The following is a 25301-nucleotide window of genomic DNA, read 5'->3' as shown; positions in this document are numbered from 1 at the left end:
GATAAGTGTGCTCTAATCTAGCTCTGTTTAAGGCTTGTTTTTCTCCCCCTGCACTGGCTGGCATGAGCTGTCTCTCACATGCCATCACCTGCTTACAGAGGCAGGACTACATTCTCCCCCTCTACTCTGCTCTCATAAGAACCCCCCTGGAGTGCTGTGTCCAGCTCTGGGGCCTCCAACACAAGGACATGGGCCTATTGGAGAGTCCAAAGAAGGCCAGGAAGATGATCAGAGGGTTGGGTTGTTCAGACTGGAGAAGAGAAGGCTCCAGGGACACCTTCCAGTACCTAAAGGGGACCTACATGAAAGCTGGAGAGGGGCTTTTTACAAGGGCATTTAGTGATAGGACAAGGGTTAATGGTTTTAACTGGAAGAATGTAGATTTAGATTAGATATAAGGAAGAAATTCTTCACCATGAGGGTGGTTGAGCCACTAGAACAGTCTGCCCAGAGAAGCTGTTATTGCCCTATCCTTGGAAATGTTCAAGGCCAGGTTGGATGGGACACTGAGCAACCTGGTCTGGTGGAAGGTGTCAGAAGGGTTTGGAATGAGGTGATCTTTAAGGTGTTGGAACTAGGTGATCTTTAAGGTCCCTTCCAACCCAAACCATTCTATGATCCTATGATTCCCTTCTATCTCCTTGCTCTACCATGCACACCATTAAAGGAACAAGGATTAATGGCAGTCTTGGTTTATTATCATTAATGAATTAATTTCTTCAATAACAGTGTCACTCACCGAACAGCTTCCAACTGATCCTTCTCTTCCAAAAGGCCCAGCCTCCTCTTAACCTCATGCAACAGCTTAGTGCCTTGGAAGCCGCTCCCACGACCGTCAAACTTCAGCACGATGGCATTATGAGAACTGACCATGACACTTTCCCATGTCACCTCAAATCTCTCTGTTACGATCTGGTTACCAGGTGTCCCATCTCTGAAACAGAAACAGGCATCAAGCAAAGGCAATGGCACCAAGCACGGGCCAAAAGCCCTCCCTGGGGCTTGCCATGGAGATGGGGACTGGCAGCTCTTGCATGCATCATAAAGCATGGCAGATTTCAAGATGGGGAGACCAGTCTCTGCAAAAAATGCTGTGCAGAAAGCTGGTTGTGTGGGATGGGGTTTGAGGCTGTGGTAAAAGCTGCAGGTTGCTTTCTGCCTTCCTCTTTGCGCAGCAACTATCACTGTGCTAAGCTGAGCTTTGAATGAATCTAACAAGCACAGCAATAACTGGGAAGGATTCCTCCCATGAATAGACCAGGGCAGTGACAGAGACGTCAGCTGAGTTTTCCCTTTTTACACCTGTTGTAATCTATATCTTTTGTCCACATTCTCCAAAGATGTTATTTTTCTGGTGGAGGGGTTTCTGTGAGGACCTTGGCTTTGGGGTGTGCTGGCACTGCCAAAATATGTTGGATGAAACTTGCCGACATCTATCATCCTCTACTGGCAAGAGCTGAGCTTTCATTCACTGCCCCATTCATCCAGCCCAGACCTTCCCTCTCCCACGTGGTTCTCAAAAGCAGCTGTAGATGGAGCTGTCAATCACTTCTGTCACCACTGCTTCACACAAGTACAGAGGGAAAGGACACTTTCAACGCGATAAATATAACAGATTAAAAATGTTCAGGCTGGCACAAAATTGGTGGGTAAGGGGAAGGGGTGGGCAGACTCCCTTTTCACTCTTCTGCTTAGGGCCAAATCCTGCACAGGGCAGCTGTCTTGAGAAATATTGACCCACTTCAGCCAGACAGCTGGAAACAGTCAAGAGATGATGATGATGGTTGTAAGTAATATTTTAAGACTGGGATTACTGTAGAACCACTGGCACTTCCATCTGTTTCTTGTCCTTTTTGGGGTTCTTGGAGACATTAGGCAACTCACTGCAGGATCTTAATGTGCATGTGACATCAGTTATTTGCATTTATTCAAGCAAGATGCAGGCACATCCAGCTTCAGAGGCAGCCTAATCAAGTGCTGTTAGCTTGATGAGTACCAATCTTCCTCAAGCACTTGTATAATGAAGTACATTTTCTCTGCAGTAATTTTGTGATGTAACGGCACACTTACTGCAGTGCTTTTGTCCTTCATGGAGGAATGTGCAGGATGGTATTCAGCCATTCATCAGGCATTCGTCACTCCTGCATGAGGCTTCTCTCTCGTGGGGTGTTCCCTGGCAAGCAGCAAGTGATGCAGTGGGATGCAGCCAGGGCCAAATGGGTTCTTCCAAGGTCAGTGACTTCCCTCCTCAAGTTTCTTTCCAAATTGCCAGAAAAACTCAGTCATCTGTTTTGTTATTAATAAATGTTGCTCAAAGAAATACCCATCTGCTATGTCTGCCAGGAAGAACCTACCTAATACAAATGCTAATGTTGTGGAGATCTTCAAAGGTTTTTAGCTCTTGCCTTACTGCAACTTCAGAGGACACTGGCATTTACATGGGAGGGATTGCTGCATGAGGGTGTCTAAAATTCAAGCTGTAATGTTGACTGCATCTCACTCTAATACTACCTGCCGTTAAGCACACGGTGAGTGCTCCAGGCATTGGGACAGAAAGTCAACATCCATCTTTTATTCCTCCCACTCCTGTTTCTGCCCCCCTTATTACTGAATTGCAAAGGCACGTGGAACAATTTTACAGAATATTACAATTTACTCTGCAGGATTTCACTAGGGCACTCTCCTGAGAGCTGAAACCCTTGGCTCAAACTTGGGAAAAAAGAGACCTACAGCCAACCTCTCCCAGCTTTGAGGTGAGACAGGGGGTAGGGACCAATGTGCCAGACTAAGGTGTTAAAGCAGTCTGGCACTTATTGTAAAAACTGTGTCTGAAAAGGTTTTGATCAGGCCGAGGTTTCCATCCTACCCTAAAAAGGTGAACAGGAAGAAAGGACAAGCGAGAACTTACACAATCAAAAGCAAGGGGTAGTGCGCGGTGTCCGCAAAGGTTGCTGGCTTTAAGATCTGCATTGGCAATCCTAGGCAAAAAAAAACCAAACAAATAACAACATGTTTTCAGTGTGGGAATGCTGACATAACTCTAATAGGTTTTTCTGGTGCTTTGGCCACTTATGAACAGGAAAAAAATGACATTTCATCAGAGGCACTGGTAAATACCACCTTAGAAACACAGATGTTGTTAAAGACAAGACACATATTATGATAGCTGAGGTGACAAGAAATGTAAATCGGGAGTACAGTGTGAGCTGCTCAGTCATGCTTCACTTTTACAGCATTCAATTAACATCTGGCAATAGCTATAATTTTCCTTTTTGGCAGCTGGGAGAGTGACATAGCCAGAAATCAATATTTCAGGGCAGCAGAGGAAGGGGAAAATTGGTGATGAAAATGATAATTTAAAACCCAATTAAGTATGGTGGCTGGGGGATAGAATAGGATTATTTTGCTATAATGGTGTGAGGACAGATAAAGAAACACGTATTTTAATCCTAACTTCTAGAGGGCTTAATTTTGCTATAGAACAGGAGGTAAATGTGCTGATGCCTACATCATTATACTGGTACTGAACCAATGTAAGTATGGGACGTGGTCACCAAAGCTTCATTTAATGCTTCCTATGGCTTCATATTGATAGCCCAAACTGCTGCCATACAAACGCTTTCTGCATTAATGAGACAACATTTATCTTTAAAATGTTAACTACAATCCAGATTAGCAAAGGCCCAGCAATCAAATTGGTATTAGTAGCATTTTCCGTAGATTAATACACAGATTAACCACGCAGTTTAAGTGGTTTGCTTTGCAATCATTGTCTGACACTCTGCCTAATTAGTTATTCCATCTGAATGCTAATAGCTGCAAATTGGCTCAATGGCCAAGGGACAGCCAAAAAGGCCATCACTTGACTTTAAATATAACTAAGCACTATGTGCAGTGTTCCCCAGGCAGTTAAGCCCAAAGCTGTGAATATACAGGGAGAGCACAGAAGAACAGACACACATCTGCGGCCAGCTTGTATTTGTTAGACACACACACACATATATTTTACATTAAATGACTAGAATCACATTTCAATGATACCTGCAGTTAAGAAATTTAGCATCAAGCTCAGTTATTCCTAATAAGATGCCAGTGCCACTATGAATTGGCTCACGGTAGGGATAGACATGATCTTTGTGACAGGCTCTTTCCCCATCTTTTCCTGCCCATAAACCCTGGAAAGTCATGTCTGTTCTTGTTATCTCATGTACTTGTTTATTTTCCTAATGCCCATGTGGCAAGCAGAACATGTTAGGGCCATTATGATCCCTTTCAAATGGCAACTGTCCCTCAGACTTTGCTTCACACTTTATAATACCTGGCAATGGTCAAAATTAGTAACTTGTCATCCATCACACCTCACTGCTTTATTTCACTGCATCCAATCTGAGAGGTACAATCCTCTTGGCACGGGAAATAGCATGGGTCATACTTTGAACTCAGGGAATTTGGGGTTTATTTTAGAGTTTCTATCATACACATAAACTGTAATTTTTGGGAGCCACTGAAAAACTCCAGGTATGCGGATTTTCCACATACAGGTAAGATACCTGCTTACGGCCAGAGGAGATGCTTTTTAGGTTGTTTCAGGTACAACTATAGAGAAAGGCAGAAAATGCTTACACTTTAAGTGTTTGCCATTAAGCTTTTCTCTCTGTCCTCTTTGGTGTATAGGTATGCGGGGAATTATTACAAAAATAATGCACCACCTGCAGATACAAACTGCTCTGAGTTTCTGCCTTCTTTACTGTTTTGGCTTTCCTCATAAAGCATTTTTTTCCAATCCTATTAAATGATATTGCTTTCTCAAAGAATCCTGAATGACTCTGGTGGACAGTCATTGGCGAGTCATCTCCATTCACTGCAGTTCAGCATTGTACACTGAAAGGCGGCCACAGCTGTAGTCAGCAAGCACAGACAGTATCCCACTTCAAACCTATCTCAAATAATTCTCCAGTCCTGCTGGGGCAAATGCCCTGAAGAACGGGGGCACCACACCGTGTCATTTCCCAGAGTGGCTTTTTCTCTAAAAATAAAATTTCAAAAGGAAACCCCTCACACACCTCTATCATTTTGCCTTTCTTCAGCTGCATTGTCATCAAATCCTGTCTCTGTAATAACCTCCTTATTTAGCACATCCTAAGAGAGTGTATGCAGACTGGGTGAGTTTATTGAAAGTCAAAGTAATTTTTCCTCCTGCCAGTCTAACCAAGATGACTGTATCATTTCACAGCAATAGCAGTCAAAAAAGAAAAAGAAAAATAAGAGAAAGGAAAGGTGCTACTTACTGTAATCGTCTATCTTGATTTCCATGTATTCTACCTTAGGCATTTGCCTGTCATTTACAGCCAGCTGCACATTTTCATTCACTTCCAGCTCAAATATTTCTGAAAGATGAAGGACAAGGTCAGAAAAATGTTTGGCATAGTTTGTGAAAAAGTCTTTCAACATTTTATAGTCACCTGAATATTTGTAACACAAGTTTCCTTATGAAAGAATTTCCTTGTAGTCCTCACAGAGTTCTAGTTCACTTAAGTCTTTGAAACCCCTTCCAGGTTCTGTGTTGGCAAAAAGGTACATTCCTGAAATCAGTGACATTCAGCTGATTTGCAGCAAATGGGAGTGTGACTTCCATGTAGAGGGTCCCAGGCAGACATCTACTTGCCATGCAAAGCTAGATATCAAATTAAGAAGTCCTCAAGTCTGAGCCAAAGTTATACATAATAAACAGGGAAAAGGAGGAGACTGTGGAAAGCTTTGGGACAAAGTTGTGCTGCTACACAAGAGAAAATCCACAAGAAGGAAAGCCATGGGTAGAAAAGAGTGGACAAAGATCATACGGCCCTACAACATCTGGTTTTGGAGCAGTCTTGGCTTTCAGAGATTTTCGATGATCATTCAATTTGCTTATGTGTCTTATCCAAAGACTCTCTGGGACTGAAATAGAGGATTCCTTCCTCCTTCCCAGGATTTAACCTTTATTCCCCACATTCTGGCCATGTGCTCTAATCGCTGAGTTTCTTCTAGAAAAAGCAGCTACATCCAACATCAGAAAGAGAAAGTCCCTTCCAACTGGTAAGGAAAGGGCCCACCTTTAGGAGACATTTCAGGTTGTGTCCTAGGTGGTGGGACGTATCTCCTGGTGATGATGAGGCTCCTGAGTCCCGTGGGGAAAGGATTCAGGGGCTGGGGGGATCCCATGGCGGTGGTAATGAACCCTGGTCTGGGGACCCCATTGTCTCATCCCCGTGGCAGCCAGCTAGGTTTGGACCAGGGGGATCCAGGGCACCATGTGAACCCAAGGAGGGCTTGAGGATTTCGCATCAAATTATGTGTTTCATTGACCGTAACTTCCCTTTAGAGACACAGTGATAAATAGAAGTGTGACCCCAGCTCCTAAAATAATACAGTACCTGATTATCATGCTGTCGTTGCCCATCTCTGCTGAATAGGCAGGCACAGCACAAAACCATGCCCTTCTCACTTAATACATTTCACAGATCTCTCAGCTACAGTGTATTGATTCAATGACTATTCACCCTGCTTCTGAAAAGCCTGGCTCATCTCTATTGAAACCACAACCCCCACAAAAGTGCCAAAGCAACAGCCTATTACGTTTAGTTAAATATTAAGATTCTCATTTAATTATGGCACACACAAGTAGCTTTATCAGCAGAAAGGGGCTTGCCACGTAGGGGAATTTAGTCAAGCCATTTTATTTGTTCATATAATTGCATTCACAGAAAGCGAGGAAGACTGTGGAGGAAATAAAAAAGATTGGCATATCTCCTAAAGGACTTTCTTTTCTGCTTTAGGACCACAGGGGGCTTGAGGCTGTGGAGTACAAATGGTCATTGCTTAATTAAATGTAAGCACGCTATAATATTCAGTGCAACTCACTATTATCAGATTATTGCAGAATACAGAGGCAAACTCCCTTTATAGAGGAATGGGCTCATATTAAATAAGTAAATTCAGTAACACAGAACTGTTGGTTGCCCTTTATTCAAAAGCAAAAGAAAGGAGGCAGAGGGGGGGAAAGAAACCAGGGGAAATGCTGATCATCTGCAGAAAATAATGAATTTCAGTAGGGAATGTGTTCTGTGCATGACTAGATCAAGTTCTCTATGTAATAAATGCTACACATCTCTATCTGTCAAAATAAAGCTAGTCTCGATGTGGTTTATGTCACTTTTTCAAGCCCTTCTTTTGCTGTTTCTGTTTTATAGTATCTCTCATTTTATTCACCTGAAAGTATTTTACAAAACTATACAGGAGATGTAACACAGTTCATAAGAGCTGTTATAGCCAGTCAGCCATCTCCATGCCTGTGGTAAAATAAAAATATTATGTTTAAGGGGTGGAAAAAAGGCCACTTTGGAGCTGCAACTCAGAGCTGACTTTTCTGGCCCTGTGGCAACATCCCCTGTGGGTTGAGGAGTCTTATGGGCATCACCATGACTGCTCTGGACTTACACTCAGTGAGGGCACTGTCAAGCCCAAGTCTCTGCTGGGAAGAAGAAATGATACACTCTTGTGCAATGACTGAGATATGAGTGGTCGCCGATGCAGAAAGACTGAAAAGCTAGGAACTGGCAATTTGTTTTCAGTATTGCTTAAAAAAAGCAATTGTTGTATCTTTGTAGACCAGAACAGCTACAAGTGCCAACTTTGTGCTTTTATACCTCTCTCCCACTATTGCCAGCAGCAATAACATGAACATGAACATGAACATGAACATGAACACGAACATGAACACGAACATGAACAAAAAGTGAGAGCTCTCCTCTGGATGACAAAATCAGTCAGCTCTGCCATGGCGCTTTTATGGAAAAATTATAGACCAGTGGGGAAACTGAGTCACAAGGAAATGAAATATTTATGTCATGGTCACCCTGTAAGCAAGATCATGACAGATGGTCTAAGCCATGGTCCAGGGTATGTTGTGATGCTTTACTTTGGCAGGAAAGATCTCTCTTGCTGACTTTACAGGACAGTCACACAGAAGCAAATTGCTTTAACCCAGCTTGTTCTAGGATGCTGCTAAATTTCATGCATTTCTTTATCTGCAAAGGGAAATTTTAATTGGAACAAATTAATTAAAAAGGATGGGAGGATAAATTAGAGGCTTCCTGTCATGCTGACTTGGGGTAAAAAAAAATGATCTTTCTGGATGATTTGTATTGTTACAGGTGTGACAGAGGAACCCCAGAAACCTCAGCTCTCTACAGGGAGTCCTAATCCATCTGGTAATGGCTACAGCCAGTACCAAAGAATTTGAGGGAAAAAACACTATATTTGGAATAATTCCAGCTTCACAGTGGTGTAGATATGAACCATTATCCTGAAAAAGTTTTGCCAGACAGTAAGTGCTACAATCCCCATGAACAGATCAGGAAACCAGGCAGAGGCACAACTTGTGGGGCTCACTCCACTGTGCTCTCTCTCTCAACCTGGTAATCCATATCAGAGTGATTTTATAAAACTGTAGATTAAGCTAAATATTTATCATTTTTGAGTGGGACAAGAAACAAAATTTGTGGAAGACTAACAAAAAGAAAGAGGGAGATACGGACTTTGCATTTTTTTTTTTTGAGAAAGCTGATAACAAATGTTATGCCCAAACCCATTGTGTTTGTACCCCAAACAGAAAACTTTTCAGTGGCAGCACCACAGCTCTGCAAGTCCCTCTGACTTGCACAAGACTTGTATTTAGGCAGAGTCTAGGCTCTCTGCTAGAGTGAGTTTACCAAAGAGCAGCTACATCTCGCTGTCCTGCCTGGCTACTTTTGCAGGAAAAATCACAAAGCTCAAGCCCATTCTTACTCTGTGCATCCGTTGTGTTGTGAACAGTCACCATCGGGACTCGGGGACCTGGAAAAGAAGAAAAGAACTCAGTTAAATGTCTGTTGAAGCACACACAGATGCACGTGAACCTGGTTTTGAATTCCACAGAGCTGAAGACTCCTGAGACTCGCTTTCCACGCAAGAGTAATCTAAAAAGCAAATCACCTTGGTATTAGAAAGAGCCTATGAATAAATGACAGTAATGTAGACTCAAAGACATACGAGGTTTCAAAGCCCGTTCCCAACAGACCACTAAATGCATCTTTCCCTAATTTGTAAACATTATAATTAGCATAAACACAATTAAATCACTTGCTTTAAAAATTATTCTAATGATACTCAAACACCACAGCACAAAGCATTTACATTTTTTCTGCTATGGATAACTGTTGCTGGTTTGCAAATGTTTTGTGTTTTTGTGGTTTTTGTTTTGTTTTGTTGTTTTTTTCTTTTTTATTATTTTGTTTTGTTTTGTTGGTGGTGGTTTTGTGTGTGTGTTTGTTTATTTGTCTGTTTTTTAATGAATTAAACACCAGTTTGGCTCTCACACTAAAAATGATCACATATGCTGTCTTAAAATGCAGTATTTGGGTACTGAAATCAGACAGTATTACACAGAGAGGATTATCATTACTATACAATGCACAAGTGAACCACAGAATTCATTGCCATAGGATGCTACAGTCTTTAGGATGCTATAGTCTTTACCTCAGGGTGCTATATCTTCAGCACAGGGTGCTGTAGGACACTACTGTCCTTAGCACAGTGGTCTGGATTCAACTTCTTGTTCAGAAAGTCACCAAGTGGCTGATTGACAGAAAAATGGAATGGTAGATGAGATGAGGTTCATTTTGTAGTTGTCAGCTTCTTTCTCTCTGTTTTTCAATTAGCATCTGCTGACTGCTCTTGGAGACAGGATGCTGGGCCAAGATGAGCCTCAGTGTGACCAAGTCCAGCCACTTGTATGTTACTACCATACCTGTTCACAGATTTTCCATTGAGCTTGATAATATGACTCAGGAAGGTGGAAGAAGCTGTGATTAAATGATTAATTTTTAACTTCGGAGATAGCTGTTGTCTTACTTTCCTTCCCTTTCCCCATAATGTAATATGATGCAGCAGCAGCAAGTGTAAGAAGCTGAGGAAAGATCATCTGTAGACTCAGAATCAACAGCAGAGCCAGATGGCTCCCACACCAAGTCCACCACTAAACCATGTCCCTATAAACCTCATCCACACATCTTTTAAACACCTCCAGGGATGGTGACTCCACCACTGCCCTGGGCAGCCTGTTCCAATGCCTGACAACCCTTTCCAGGAAGAAATTTTTCCTAATTATCCAATCTAGACCTCCCCTGGTGCAACTTCAGGCCATTTCATCTCATCCTATCACTTGTGACTCGAGAGAAGAGACCAACCCACTCCATGTTACACCCTCCTTTCAGGTAGTTGCAGAGAGTGAGAAGGTCTCCCCTCAGCCTCCTGTTCTCCAGGCTGAAGAGCCCCAAACTTGTGCTCCAGACCTCTCATCAGCTTTGTTGCCCTTCTCTGAACCTGCTCCAGCACCTCAATGTCTTTCCTGTAGCGAGGGGCTCAAAACTGAACACAGGATTCAAGGTGTGATCTCACCAGTCTTTGTGGCAGAACTCTTTTGTATATACTTTATTTCCAGTTCAAACTTACTACGCAATGAGGGTGTGCAGCTGGTGGGGATGGCAAAATTTGGAACCATCTGTACAAAAGGCCCATATTAGAAACTGCGTTTCCTCCTTTCTCAGGCTCCAACAGTCTGTTGGCACACTGCTGGAATGCAGGCAAATCCTGCTGTTGAACTACACTGAATATTACAAAACCAATATTTTTAAGCTTCAAATTTAAGACAGCTTAATGAAGCTTGATATTCACTGTGATTCAAGTTCCTTTAAGATGGATCCTTCAACCTACAAGCAAATCCAATGTGATCACCATCAGCAATTTGTGCAGAGATGGCTGAGAAAAAGCACCTCAAATGCTGTAAATGATAGTCGTCACAAATGGCAACAAAACCAGGTTACTGCGAGCCATCCATACTGGTTCGGTAAGTGAAATAAGTTCTTCAGAGCAAGAAAGACTTTAGGGCGGTATAGTGGTGTCAATGTTTTATCCCTATGCTGCCAAGAAACAACATCCCATGTCATACCATTGAGAGCGTTTAATGTAAACCTGACCTACACAGTGAGGAGGTAGAAAAAGGTTTTATTTATAATTAAGCTGACTGATACAGCAGCCTGACTTTTTGGTTTCTTGGCAACTGAGCATTTTCTTCTCTAACAATCCAATTCCTTTGTTTGTACCTTTTTCTTAAAATGCAGCTGAGTACAATGCACAGAAGAAAACTGTGTTTTACTCACTGGGATTTAGCTGAATTCGCCTTTCTACTACCAATATACATTGATATGCTGACCATATTTATTTATAAATCTGCCCTGCTTTTTTTCTTGATGTCCCAGAAGCCAGTCTGCTGGAAAAGCAACAAACCTAATAAACAATTCATCATGGGCATGATAAAATCATCACTGAAAATAAAAGGAATCCTCCCAAATGACTTCAGTTGGAGCTAGCACAGTCCTTTAATTAACACAAAAATGCCTAACAAAAAGAAAGGGATAAAGAGAGAAATACAATGCATATAATCCTTTTATTTCCTAATCTATTTTTCCTTTTGTGTTGGTACTGGAAAAACTATGAGAAACTAATAAACAAAGAAAAAAGCCAGTGTGTAGTTTATGTATTATGTGTTGTGTTTCCTTAGTCTCTCACTAGCTTACTGTAATCTTCCCAAATCAATATTTTAATGTGAGGTCCCACACACAGATATTCAATTTGAGGTAATATGAAACAAAAATACTTTAAACTATGCATCATTATCCTTGAAAAAGCAGACTCTCGAGTTGCTCAATTTTTATTTTTCAACAAATGAGGAAAAATGGTAAAGACAGTAATCTACAGAGTGGAATAATCAGGTTTGTGAGGAAGACCAGACTTGATATTAAATATTCCCAGTGATGACATTCCAGTTAAAGAATGCATTTCACTGGTGAACAGGCTGAAAGTCATTAAGAAGAAAAATCACTTTTTAGGAATGAAGTAAATGGCTTATTTTAATGCCAATTCCTAAAGTGAAACAACCTAGTTACATGCTAGACTATGTCTTTTAGTACACACACATCAAAAGTCTCTCAACACTCACAAGTGCCTAATGCCTGACAGGGATAGAACAAAATTCTTGAAATTAGGAAGTGTATATTCATTAGCTGCCTCTTGTACTTTATTTTTAAACCTATAACAGTGTGACAGTCCCATTACACATGCCATCTGGTAAATGCCATCCACTGTCATTTGCGAATCTGAGAGTGAAACCTAATTTGTTCAGTGAACTGCTGGGAGCTGACAGAAGCAGAGTGAGGACATCCCCTGCTCCATGTCCCCTCTCTCCAGAGCCCTTCCAAACGGGCTTTGATTGGGACTCCTGAGCCCTGGCACATTCTGCTACTTCTTTAATCAGTGCTGATGAGCACACGTGTCTATCCGTCCCCCTCGGAAACTTTGTGAACACTCTGCCTCTTGCTAACAGAGGTGTTAAGTGTGTATGAGCATCAGGTGCAGGTTGGATTTAAGCAATCGCTTGTGCTCTTTGTGGAATAAAACACAAAGTGCTCCACTTTAAGAAAGTAAAGCAGATACTGAGCTGCTTTGCACTGATGTGAAAAGGTAAGAAAGATGCAGTGCACACCTCATAACCTGGGTGGGTGTTCCCAAAATCCTGGGCAGGACACTTTCATGCAGGATGAGGGGAGGGTGATGCTGTTGAATTTCTTCCCCTGTCCCGGCTGCAGAGGGGCAGTTACACACAGGGCTGTGATACGCCCTGAGGTGTGGGACCTGGTTCTATTGCTCTCTGCCACATCACCCCAAATTTGTAGGGTGCTGGGTGGCACTGTATGGGCTCTGTGACCCTGTTATCTCTCCCTTCATCCCTCTGGCAGGAGTGGGCTCTGCTCTCCTCTCCTTGGCTCCAACATTGCACCAGTGAACTCCAGTAACTTGCCAGCAGTTTTAATGCTTTTTCTTTATTTATAGCTTAAGAGAAAGGACCAAAATATTGGCAAGAAAACTTCTGTATGTATAGACATACTCTATACATTTCCAGACAGACGCACAGTTAATAATGCTGCATAAATCTCTAGTTACAGGAATGAGATTTTCAATTACTACAGTTAAAAGTCTGGCTTTATGATAAGGCCTTTGACTTTAAAGACGTTACTGTCATTATCCATGCTAGAAGTAAATTAAGCCATATCACTATAATGACACGGGCAAATTCATCATCAAGGAAGTATGACCTGCTGTGATCTGAAAGTGCACAGAAACTCGGTGCCTTGGTAATTTGACAAGAAAAAGCATTGGCCATGGCTTGTCATCAATTTTTAAAGCAGCTTTCATTATTACTTCCAAGAAGGCTATGCTTAAACACTATGAGAAATAAGTGACTACAGATTTTAAGGTCGTAAGGTATAGATTTACAGAATAAAAATGGAAAATCATACAATTTTGAACAAAATGTTTATCAGGTATTTGTTTTGTAATATTTTGAAGATAATATTCTACAATGTTCCTGATGTTCTCATGATCTCAACAGCATAGGAAATTATATCAGTTATAACATTAAAATGAAAGTAGTGATTATAAAAAGAATATAAAGTAAAATTGCAAAAAAAGGTAATAAAAGTTTATGCAAGTGTTTAAAAAGCAAAAAAAAAAAAAAAAGAGGAATTGTCTTATTCTTCTCATCCATATTCTCAAAGGCTTCAATGTGGCAGATAATTTCAGACCAGAAGCTAAATTCACAGTGTGTAAACAATGAAAATTCAAATACTCTCTGCCAGCCCCACCAGCATATCTCTTAAGCGCTGATGAATGATTTAAAAGAGCAGCTGCAAGCGACAGGAGCTGAGAGGGTCTGGCTCTGCACAAGTGAGATAATTGGCAACAGCCATCTCTGCGTACAGATTCCAGATCTCTTTATTTGCTAGTCTATGAATTATTTATACACGCTGCATAAAGTTCATATGTTGGGGTGATATTATCAGCCTAATAAATTAAGACATGGGGAGTTCTGTGAATCACTGCTAACAATTAAAATATTTTCCCATTTACAATATTTTCCAGTCTACGCTACAGACAGATGTTCGTGCTGTTTGCTTTGGCAACCTTGTTGACACAAACATCAAACAGATTTGTGCTGCTATTCACCCTCCCCAAGGCATTTAATTTTTTAATCTAATCTACTTCCTCAAATGTAACTTGTCTTGTAAAATAATCAATACTGTCTTGTTCGCACGCAACATGCAGGATTGCACAAACCGCACCAATGGTACTGCTTGTTTCTGCCTCGTCTGATACCAGTAATAAATTTCATGCTTACTTTATATAGAGCAGAAATAAATCTGGTTGTTCTGAGGCGGCTTCAGTTTTCAGTGTCTAGAGGGCAAATGAGGAAGAGATTTGTCTTTAATTATACTACACAAAATAGCTCCAGTGAGTTCTTCAAAAAGATTGCTTGAATGAATAAGTGTGGTCAGGTCCTGAGTCTGTTCCATGGGATTTTGAGCAGTACCTACGAACAGCAGCGTGGAAGCTGGGCTGACACTAACCGGCTCCATCCCACTGTCTGTCCTGTGATCTCCAAGATGCAGAACCACATGGGACCTCTGGGGCTGAGAAGACTCCCCGTTGCTTCTTCAGGTAGTTGTGTGTTATAAAAGTATTAACAAACACCCACTAAATATAACTCTGTTTTCATGAATGTAATTCCTACTGGTGTCTCACTCTTCTGGTAGGAGCTGCTTTCTAACTTGAAGCTGCACTGGCTGTCACTCCAATTTACACCTTTTTGAGTTTATGCCAACAAGTCGTCTTCTACTAATCACAAATATTCCTATTATAATTAGAGCAGTCATGTGTCCCCAAAGATCTCATCCAGTATAAAAAAATAGATTATTTTAGCTCCCTTTTGTAAGACAAAATCTCTTTTCCTCTTATTCTTTAATACAAGAGCATGTCACATTCAGTTTCTCCTTCCTAAACAGAAATGACCAGGATTCTGGCCGTGCTGTAGAGGATGTCTTAACTGGTCCTTATAAAGCGAAACTGCTACTTGCTCAGTTCTGTGGAAAATTGTTTGCCTGACCCATTCTGAAAGAGCCTCCTCCATGGCCACAGACAGTAAATGGTTTGCAGACATCCAGTGATCACCTTTGTATGCCCAGGTACCCACTTGCTCCTTTGAGACATTTGTAACTCTTGAGTTTCAAGCACACAAGACAGATTCTTGCCCTGAGTCGCCACATGCTTAGTTTTGCTCTTTATTCTATGAATTTCTCCCATTCCAGACCTGAAAGACAGCCAACTTCTCCAGTATTTCTCTCTGCCTTCTGATAATGCTTATCCACTTTGTGGCCTTAACATATTTCATTTGCTACGTCCAGCTTTGGGTTCCCAGGCTGCCAGGGAACAGTCTAAGTAGGGTCATTCCCAAGACCAGCTCTTAATGAACCCCGCTGCTGATGTCCAATTAGCCTTATATTTCTCTTCATCATAATCTACCGCCTTCTTTCATTTAGCTGCTACTTAACCTTCCCTTACAATTCCTTCACTAATCCCCGTCCTCTCCTTCTTAATTAATATCATCCAATGAGGCATCACATTGAGTGGGCTGAGTGAAAGCATTTCCTTCCTTTCAGGAGGCTTTGGTGAAGGTTTTCAAAAGCCATAATGCAATAAAGCATGTGGATGATTTCAAAGAAGAACAGAATACCTATGGCCCTCAAGAAACATTGCAGGTGTATTAATCCATTATAGTGATAAGATCAGCCATAAAAAGGAGGCAAGTTAGGAGAAATTGCTTGCAGAACTCCTGAATCTGACAGTACATCAAGGCTCTGTACCTGGAGATGTAAGTACCAAAGGTAGGAAGGAACCACTCCAGATCATGTGGGGATCAGTGACTTCCCAAAATGCTTTGTTATTTTGTTCTAATGTGCTGGTTCGGATCTATGATTGGAAGAACAAATCTGAACAGATAAATCCCCATACTCAATTCTCTTTCTTTTTCCAATTTCTGTTCCATTTCCCGTTAATTCTAATTGAATCTCTCATTATTTTAACCTCTTTCAATTCAATTTTAATCCAGGCTTTCTGCAAACTTTGAAAAGAGATTAAAGCAGAAGTTTAACATTTGTCCCTATTTAAAAATCATGCTTGTTTCTTATTGGATTAGTTTATGCTAATCCTTAGAGAAATACGATATGTGGAGGAATATGCCTGACATTTTCTGTATTCCCCGCCTACCATGGAAAGTCACCAGATAACTCAGGATGCTCAGGGAGCTTGTGCGTTCTCCATCCTTGGAGGGTTTTAAGAAAAGACTAGACACAGCCCCGATCAATCTGGTCTGATCTCTGACACTGCCTGGAGCAGGAGGTTGCACTAGAGACCTCCTAAGGTTCTTTCCGATCTGAATTTTACTATGATATTGTGATTCTGTGATTAAAAAGTAGCACAAATGGCAGTGTAGTCCTAATGGAGGGACTGTGTAGCCATTTACTGGTAGAGCTGTGGAAAGTTCCCCTAATAAACATCCTGCTGATATATTAAAGGGAAAAGGATATTTCCTTCCAATAGCAGCATGAATGAAAATACTCTCTTCTCAGTGTGATTTACAACTCATTGACACTGACAGAATAAAACCTTTTGTGCTCATTCCATTAAAAGCCTTGTAAAAACTGATTCAGATAAACTTCATTTATTTTTTTTCCAAAAGTAAAAATTAAATTATCTTGCAACAAAATAATGGTATCCTAGCTAGGTAAGTAATAACTGCTGCTGGATATTAGCTGGATATAAATAACATGGCCTCACATTGTCTGTTTATTAAGCTGCTTACCTCTCATGAGTTCTCAGGTTTTAATATATCCTTAATGTACTGACTACATTAATAAAGGACTAAAGAAGCCAGCAATAAACCTTACGGCTGGTCCAGCTGGCAAACAAGGTGAAAAAAGCAGTTTTCCTTAGAGGAAGCTTTAAATCTTGTGGGATGGTAACATCTGTACTATCCACTGCAGAATAATGAGTTCAACCAAGGTCGCTCATATAGCTGGGAATAACGCACATGCACCCGAGTCTCAACATGCAGGAGGCCACTGCCTGATTTGTGAAGCATTGGAGGAAGCCTGTTGTCACGGTCATTTATCTCCTATGAGTGGAATTCAGATAAAATTTTATATGTACAGAATGACCAAATGACAAGAACTCTGGCTGTAAGCAGATGACAGATCACCTTCCTCTGGGCAAGGCCAGACAGCTCGTATTTACAAGCAAAAGACAAAACAAAAACAGGATCAAAGCATGTAAAGCCGAGGAACACATTGTGGTTTGCAGAATGAGGTTAATTTTAAAGGGGATAAAAGTTTCCATTTCATTCCACAGTCTTTTTTTTTTTCATGCACTGGAAATTACAGGTGGTTTCTATTCATTTTATTATTAACTATTCATGCTTTTTTCCCCCACTTATCCTATGTCACTGGGTATACACGGGTACTTTACACTGCATTAAGGTTGTATAACAATACAGTGAAATATTTTAGAACATAAATGAATGGCTTACTTAAAGGAAGACAAAATGTGACGGGAACATCCACAAAAGCCACTATTTCATTTAATCTCAGACTACTTTAATAACTGTGTTGTTAACAGCTGACAGAAAAGAAGTTCTCTTGCAGATTCCAAACCACTAATAGCATCCTCCCTTTTCCTAGAGAAAAAGCTCTTGTGGTACCTTCTGTTTGTGCAAAAGGGATTTTTCCTATCAGTTTGCTGTTTTGAAGTCCTGCGAGGATGTGAGGGAGTGGGAATGAGCTCTCCCCATCCTGCCTTTACCCACGGGATTTCTGACCCATGAACTGCACACAAAGGAGTTGAGATGCAAGAGCCAACCTCGGCTGTTAAGTAAGAAAGGGAGTCAAGTGAATGTAAATGTGAATTATATAGTAATTATAATATAAATAGGACCCAGAGATTAAGTCTGTGCATGCTTTCAAACAGCAGAAACTAATTTAAGCTTCATAAGCCTCAGGAAAAGTTCCAAAAGGTCACTGTTTGCCTGGAAGCACTAATTACAGCCTCCTGCTACTGGGTATACAAAAAAATGAAGCGTTGTTGTAATCATCTTTGTATAGGAAACCATTCTGGTCACAACAGATAACAGTCACCCAGTGACCTAATATGTGAGCAACCACCGGGATCACCTTCCAGGCAGGAGCAGGGCTGCTGTGCTCATTGGGCACAGGGCTGGGTGGGAACCTGCACCCGCACCATTGGGTTGTGACTAGTTCCTGGAAGACATTATCACATCGCAGGGCATTTAGAATCATAGACAAACAGAATCATAGAATCATTTTGGTTGGAAGAGAACCTCAAGATCATCAAATCAAATAATAACTAACTCTAGCACTAAACCATGTCCCTAAGTACCTCATCTACATGTCTTTTAAACATCTCCAAGGATGGTGATTCAATCACTTCTCTGGGCAGCCTGTTCTATTGTTTCATAACCCTTTATGTGAAAAACTTTTCCTAATATCCAATCTAAACCTCCCCTGGTGCAACTTGAGGCCATTTCCTCTAGCTGCACTTCGGTGTTACCTCCATGTTTCTCACACATCTTGGATTTTGTCAGCCAGATATTTGGGCTAGGATGCCTGAGTTATGCAGTAGCACAAGGGTAGCATGCTCTTGGGCTTTGCCTGTTCTGCTTTACCCAGAAAGGCAACACCGTGTTCAGAGCCCCATAGAATAGTGTCAGCCGCTGGCTTTTACCCTTTGCTGTAGGCATCAGATCCAGGCCAAGAACAGCTCATATGGTTCAGAAAATCTGACCCCCCATGAGACAGTAAGTAGCAAACCCTTCTGTTGATGCATGTCATACTATTTGATGTGCTGGAAAATAATGTAACTCCAGGCTAGTAGATGAAAATCATAATTTAATTGTGAATAATAGAGAATATAGACACCAGTCTACTCTGGGGTGCAGCAGTAACAAGCTGCAGTCATTGGATGGCCCATAAAATATTCCCAAAACCTCACTTTGTGGTTCCCTACAAAATTTAACCTAGGGTTGTCCACTTCCATCCCCACCTCGGCCACTTGGTCCCATCCCAGCATGTCCCACTCCCTCGCATGATCAGAAATGTTTATACAAGCATCCAGCAAAACAACAGAAGAGCTTCTAGAACTGACTCCAGCAGAACAAAAAAAAAAAAAAACAAAACAATTTTCATTCAGTTAAGTTCCTGGACCTGGCTCAGAATGAGCCTATTTGTGGAACAGGTAGCAGACTGGCTAAAAAAAACCCCAAGGTGGACAGAGAATGGAGCTGCCTCTTTCAGTGGCAGAACTGACTGCTGTCTTCCAGACCTTGAGGACATACAGTGATGTGGTTCTCAAGAGGTACTGGTGAAAAATACTATAAGGTGCTTTTTTAGGGGGTTATTACATTTCACAGCAAGGCAAGGTGGGGCAGAGAAAGGCAAAATCAGTCAGGACAGGAGGTAGAAACCACCTTCCCCTAGACACTCCTCCTCTCAGTCACCATCTGCGTGGTATCACTTATGGTGCTTGCAGTAAGGAAAGCATCTAAAGTTGGCTCTCAGCCTTGGATGTGCTCTTCAGAGCTGTTGATGCAGCTACACTGAGGTGTGGTGGTAGCTAGTACACACCCCATTAGTAAAAATGATCTTTCACATTTGTTTAAACCAGGGTATGCCTATTGCGTTTCTCTATCCATAGGCTCTTGACTGGTTAATAAAACTAATTTTCAGCACTAGTAGTTATTTCAGCATCTAATTAAGTCTCTTCAGACTACCTCAATGACATAATTTATTATGATCCTTGGCAAAGGTCACCTGAATTGCCAAGTTCTGGCCATCCTAGCAGGACCAGCTGCACTTAGCATTTACTTGAATTTCAGTAAGAAGTGCTTTGGAGACTCTCTAAGATGCTTTGTTATTGCCATGATGGGTAGTTCTACGATGTTACTAATTGACACTAAACCCACATGCTTCAGGAATAATGCCAGGCAGCAGGCTTTCTACATAACTATGGTTTTGGAGGGATTAAATGTAGGTATTTCCCCTCTGTGCATTTAATGCTTGTTTCAGACCCTGGAGTGAGATACTTGTACCCACAGTAGCAAGCTTTCCCCAGCTATCTGCCAGAGATGCCCCTAACCACATGAAGTGGTTATCTGGAGAGGTTAAATAGGAAGTTCACCTTCTTCATCTCTCAAAAGCAAGAAAAAGAGTTTCTACCTTTTAAACCTGGGTGTTATTGACAGAAAACACTCTCAATGAAACATTCTCTATGTAGCATTTGACAAGCAAATGCTTTTTTTTCACTGTTCAAATCCCTCTTAGAAGATCAGTACTTCCATAGCGCCCACCAGGCGAAAATTGCACACATATACATATCTAGGGACGCTCTGAAATGAAAAAGCCACAGGATGATATTCCCCCTTGCAGCTGCACTGGGTCTCCCAGTTCCTAACACACTCACAGTGCTATAAAAACATATAATACATAATTACGTGCTTTGAGCCAAAATGGGTTATTATATTTTTCATAACCGCTTTACTGCTGCTATAACTCAAAATTCAATCCCTTGTTCAAGAGATTGTTGCCTGTCTCTAAAGGCACTGAGCGATGCTACAGTGGCATGGGAGGTTGGTCTTGCTGGAGTCCCATCCCGCAACGTGCCGAGAAGCTTCTCTGCAGCACTGAGCATCTCCAGCTCCCTCTGCGGCTGCTGGGAGTTAAGAGCATTCAGCACCTGGGATGACTGTCCCCACACTTATTAAGGCTTGCGATGTAATTATAGACTAGTTATTGAATTGCTATTGAGATGAAACATCGGGCGGTGCTGTGAGCTAACAACAATCATGCACAAACGTGCCTTGTTAACTCTTCAGTCCGCTATGATTTAATAATTTGACATGCTGGTTTTGTTATGGGAGTGCTCTCCTGCATGCTAATAGCTGGGGTTCTGCTCAGAAGGTTTCTCTGCAGTGAACAGATTGAAGATTCACTCAATCTTTCAAAACCACTCTGGTAATTTATCCATCTAGGAGCCTCTATGCCCCTTATTGTCGCTGCACGTTGTATGCAGTCAGTAATGGATTTTATTTTCACAACACCTCTAGGAAGCTGGAAATACAAGACCTGCTTGAGTTCTGTAAAGGAGCTTGTGACAGAGAAAAAAATCAAGCCCATGTGTCCTAACTAGCATTTTGCAGATAGGTAGGACTTCTCAGACCACTATTACCAAACCTGTCTTTGAAATCTTCATGTCGAGATACAGGCCAACAAACTAAAACAACTATTATAAAAGCCACCTGTTTGTAAGCATATAGAATCATAGAATGTTCTGAGTTGGAAGGGACCCACAAGGATCATGGAGTCCAACTCCTGTCCCTGCACAGGACAACCCCACAGTTCACACCATGTGTCTGAGGGTGTTGTCCAGTCTCTTCTTGAACACTCTCAGGCTTGGGGCCGTGACACCTCCCTGGGGAGCCTGTTCCAGTGTCCAGCACCCTCTGGGTGAAGAACCTTTTCCTAATGTCCAAACTAAACCTCCTCTGGCACATATTCCTGCCATTCCCTCAGGTTCTGTCATTGGTCACTAAAGAGAAGAGTGACCCTGCTCCTCCTTCTCCCCTTGTGAGGAAGTTGTAGACTGCGATGAGATCTCCTGCCAGTCTCCTCCACGCTGAACAAACCAAGTGACTTCAGCCACTCTTCATATGGCTTCCTCTCCAAACCCGTCACCAACTTCATAGCCCTTTTCTGGGCACTCTCTAGCAGCTTCATATCCTTTTTATCCTGTGGTGCCCAAAACTGCACACAGAGCTCCAGGTGAGGCCGCCTCAGTGCAGAGCAGAGCAGGACAATCCCCTCCCTGCCCGGCTGGCAACGCTGGGCTGGATGCACCCAGGACACAGGTCCCTCTTGGCTGCCAGGGACACTGTTGGCTCATGTTCAACTTGCTGTCGACCAGAACCCCCAGGTGGAGGTTCTGTGGAGCTGTTCTCCAGCATCTCATCCCCCAGTCCGTATGTACAACCAGGGTTGCTGTGTCCCAGGTGCAAAATCCAGCACCTTGCTCTTGTTGAACTGCATGCAGTTCATGATTGCCCAGTTCTCCAGTTTGTTCAGATCCCTCTGCAGGGTCTCTGGCCTCGAGAGTGTCAACAGCTCCCCCCAATTCTGTGTCATTAGCAAACTTGCTAAGCAATCCCTCAAGTCTTGAGTCTGAGTCATTTATAAAGACATTGGCGAGCACTGGCCCTAAGATGGATATGTATCATAAGTGTCCACTTTCAATTCAGCATTTAGAGAATCCAACAGTACTATTCAAATAACATGCTTATTTTGTTAGAGAAATGGAAAAAAAGAAAGCAATCCACCTACTTTTTGCAGATATATTTTCCTAAATATTGAGTTTTTTTATAGTCCATAAATAGCCAAATATATTCAGGGAAGAGCTAAGCTGGGTACTTTCATTATTGCTTGCACTGATGTTTACCTGAGCATAACAACTACTGAGAACACTCTGGTTCCAGGGATGCTGTTGATGGGAATGTGATACGCAAGATTTCTGTGTGATATGCAAAGTGATAAATGAGCAATGTAGTTAGGTTTTGCCGACAAAACATTGCTTTATGAACTCGTGCTTTATGAATGGTAGACATCACACACTGATTTACACCTCCTGGTTTCTGCTTGTCCATAGTTAGTATAAAAAAATCCTTGTCTCTAGATTTTACACTGCTTTCCAGGGATGGTGAGTGTGGCCCAAATGGCACAGGTTGAAAGGTCTGATTAAATGAAGGAACTGGGATAGATGTGGAAAAGGGTTCATTATTCTCCTGCCTGAAGGTATGAGCCAACCTCTTATTGCAAGCACTGGACAGATATGTCCCTGATGGGTACATTATTGCTAAAATCCTGAGAGGGTAATTATGCGCCATCCATGGATGGAGACAGGCTACAGAACTAGTCCTGGTCTGTTCCAGTAAGTCAATGGTGCTTTTCTTTGGAGTGATGTCTTCTAATATGAGGAAGGAAATGGGGGTCACGATACTTGACTCAAGATGTGGCCATAGGCAAACCACTAATTCTCACTGTATCTCTGTTCCCCACTGGGTAAAAGCATGAAAATGATCAGCTGGGGAAAGGCTGCAAAGGGCTTTACACATCTTTCCATAACTTGAATTAAATGCCTAGTGCAGTATTTATTTTATCAACCATACAACTTCTACTCTCTTCTCCCTGTATGCTGATAAATCTCAATATAGAGATATTAAATAATACGAAGCTCTTCTTGTTCAAAGTGACACAGATATACAAATTACTGCCAATAATGTCTCTGTGATGATCCCATTGCCCCCTCATATTAATAGGAAAACAGAAGCATCTGTTTTTTTCTGATGAACATTACAGGCAAAAATGTCTCCTGAGTGATATGCTAGAACTAGTATACTTTTGTGAAGATATTTGTTGATTAAAACTCATACCTCAAAGATTTTATGGGATTTTCAGGGAAGAAAGTTCCCCAAACTCAGCATTATAAAAAGTGCAGATGAAACTGACTGAGTCCATAAGAAGATGAGCAAAATGAAATGTTACTTTGTTACAGTGAAATTCATCAACAAAGCCGGGCACTTTATTTGTTTCAATTTAGCTTTTGTTTGGAATGCATTCAAGTTTATCCAAATAAGCTGCTAATCCCATGAGAGAGTAAAATACCAGGAGATTTTCCAAAATCTACATCTCCTCACAAGACAAAGTTTTTACGCAGTAATGGCATCTAAGTATAGCCACAATACTAGAAACAATGCCCAGAATTTAATGTTTACTCACATTTAAGAAAAAATCACAGGGTTTAAATCCTTGAGCTGAATGATGCCAATGGTAATGGTACTGGATGCTGGTGTTTCAAAGGATGTTCCCACCCACCCGGCTGTTGGCTGAGCTTATCTCACGCTCTACAGCATTGGGCAATGTACCACAAAAGAAAGAATTAATGATACATTTTCCCCACTTTTCTGACCATCTCCAGCATCCTTTAAAAGTTCTTTTGCACATGATTGCTGGCTAGTAATTTTTTGTAAAAAGCCCTTGCCATGTTATTAAAAGAACGTAAGAGAGATGCTGATTAGCAATCAGTATCTGGGTTTAGAAAGATTGAACTGCTTAAGGACTTCAGGTCCGTTTTGAATTCTGGTGCCAACAAGCATAAATACTGAGATGATGCACTGTACTAAAGTAGCCCTCATTATAAATTATTGATTTCACTTAATGTCTTTTGTAAGTTAGACTAACCTACACTAATAATTTATGTATATATGATATCTTACAGAAGTGTAACCATACATTTCAGGCTTGTATCATCTGTGTGGGTGGGAGCTTGTGCTGCGACCACATCAGAGGGCATAAAAATCTAGATTTGTAAAATTATTCCAAAACATGGAAACCTCTCCATACTGGAAGATTGAACCTTGCTAAACCATGCGCTAGACTTTGGGGTGTTAAAATGTGATTAAAATCAAAGTTAGGACAACCTGCCATAAAGCAGAGACAGATGATTTTATGAAACTTGGTAGTAAAAGTCTTTGCCAACTCCAACAAAAATCTGGAAAATAAAATAAATGTACAGTAACAAAAGGACTTTTAATGCTCAGAATAAACCCAGTAAGTGGAAGCAGCAAGTAAAGCTCCTAAATGTGCCTGTGTCCAGGTGGTGTTTCCACGGTATACCAAGAGGGAGGAAAGAAGATAACTAAATTCTCAAGAAACAGTTTAAGGAGCTGAGAAGTTTACAGCTACATGCTGCCTCCATAAAGGGTAAACTTGCAGCACTTGTCTTTAAATTTCATAAATACACAGACAGAATGAATTACACGTACAATGATATGAGGAACTTGACTCAGATTATCACCAATTTGGTTGTGTTGCTTCTTCATTACTTTGAATCACTCTCAAAGGAGATCCTTGAATTGCAACATTTTCCTGCTCAGTGCTTTTGCACTACTTGTTCTCTGTTTATGGGACTGAACCAGGATATTATCTGCTAGGACTGAAGAGCCATAAATCCTATTTTTGATGATTTCCCAGGCCTATAGGCATCCTTCAGCACTGTAGGGCCAGGAGTGTAGTTACAGAGCTGTTGTCATTGTGGCTCCTGGCTTAGAGGGCATACCTGTGGAAAATCAGATATATACCCAGATAAATCCTTTCCCTATTGTCTCTTTATGTATTTTATAAGTGACAACATATCATTTTGCTCTACAGCTCCAA

General features: G+C 41.4%; 1 protein-coding gene across 6 annotated transcripts in view; it reads right to left on the bottom strand.

Moving 5' to 3' along the window:
* DPP6 (dipeptidyl peptidase like 6) overlaps window positions 1-25301 on the bottom strand; it is a 558611-nt gene that overhangs the window by 9073 nt on the left and 524237 nt on the right. For all 6 annotated transcript variants that reach the window (XM_065050444.1, XM_021285572.2, XM_065050443.1 and 3 more), the window contains exons 17-20: window positions 8827-8874; window positions 5289-5387; window positions 2909-2978; window positions 740-934 (exon numbers count right to left, since the gene is read on the bottom strand). In XM_065050444.1, the coding sequence (XP_064906516.1) occupies window positions 740-934; window positions 2909-2978; window positions 5289-5387; window positions 8827-8874 (412 nt within the window). The remainder of the gene's footprint in view (window positions 1-739; window positions 935-2908; window positions 2979-5288; window positions 5388-8826; window positions 8875-25301) is intronic.

The sequence above is a fragment of the Columba livia genome, chromosome 2, assembly GCF_036013475.1.
Source record: "Columba livia isolate bColLiv1 breed racing homer chromosome 2, bColLiv1.pat.W.v2, whole genome shotgun sequence".
NCBI classification, from domain to species: domain Eukaryota; kingdom Metazoa; phylum Chordata; class Aves; order Columbiformes; family Columbidae; genus Columba; species Columba livia.
The sequence above is the reverse complement of the archived record's forward strand: the minus strand, read 5'-3'. Positions and strand labels throughout refer to the sequence as shown.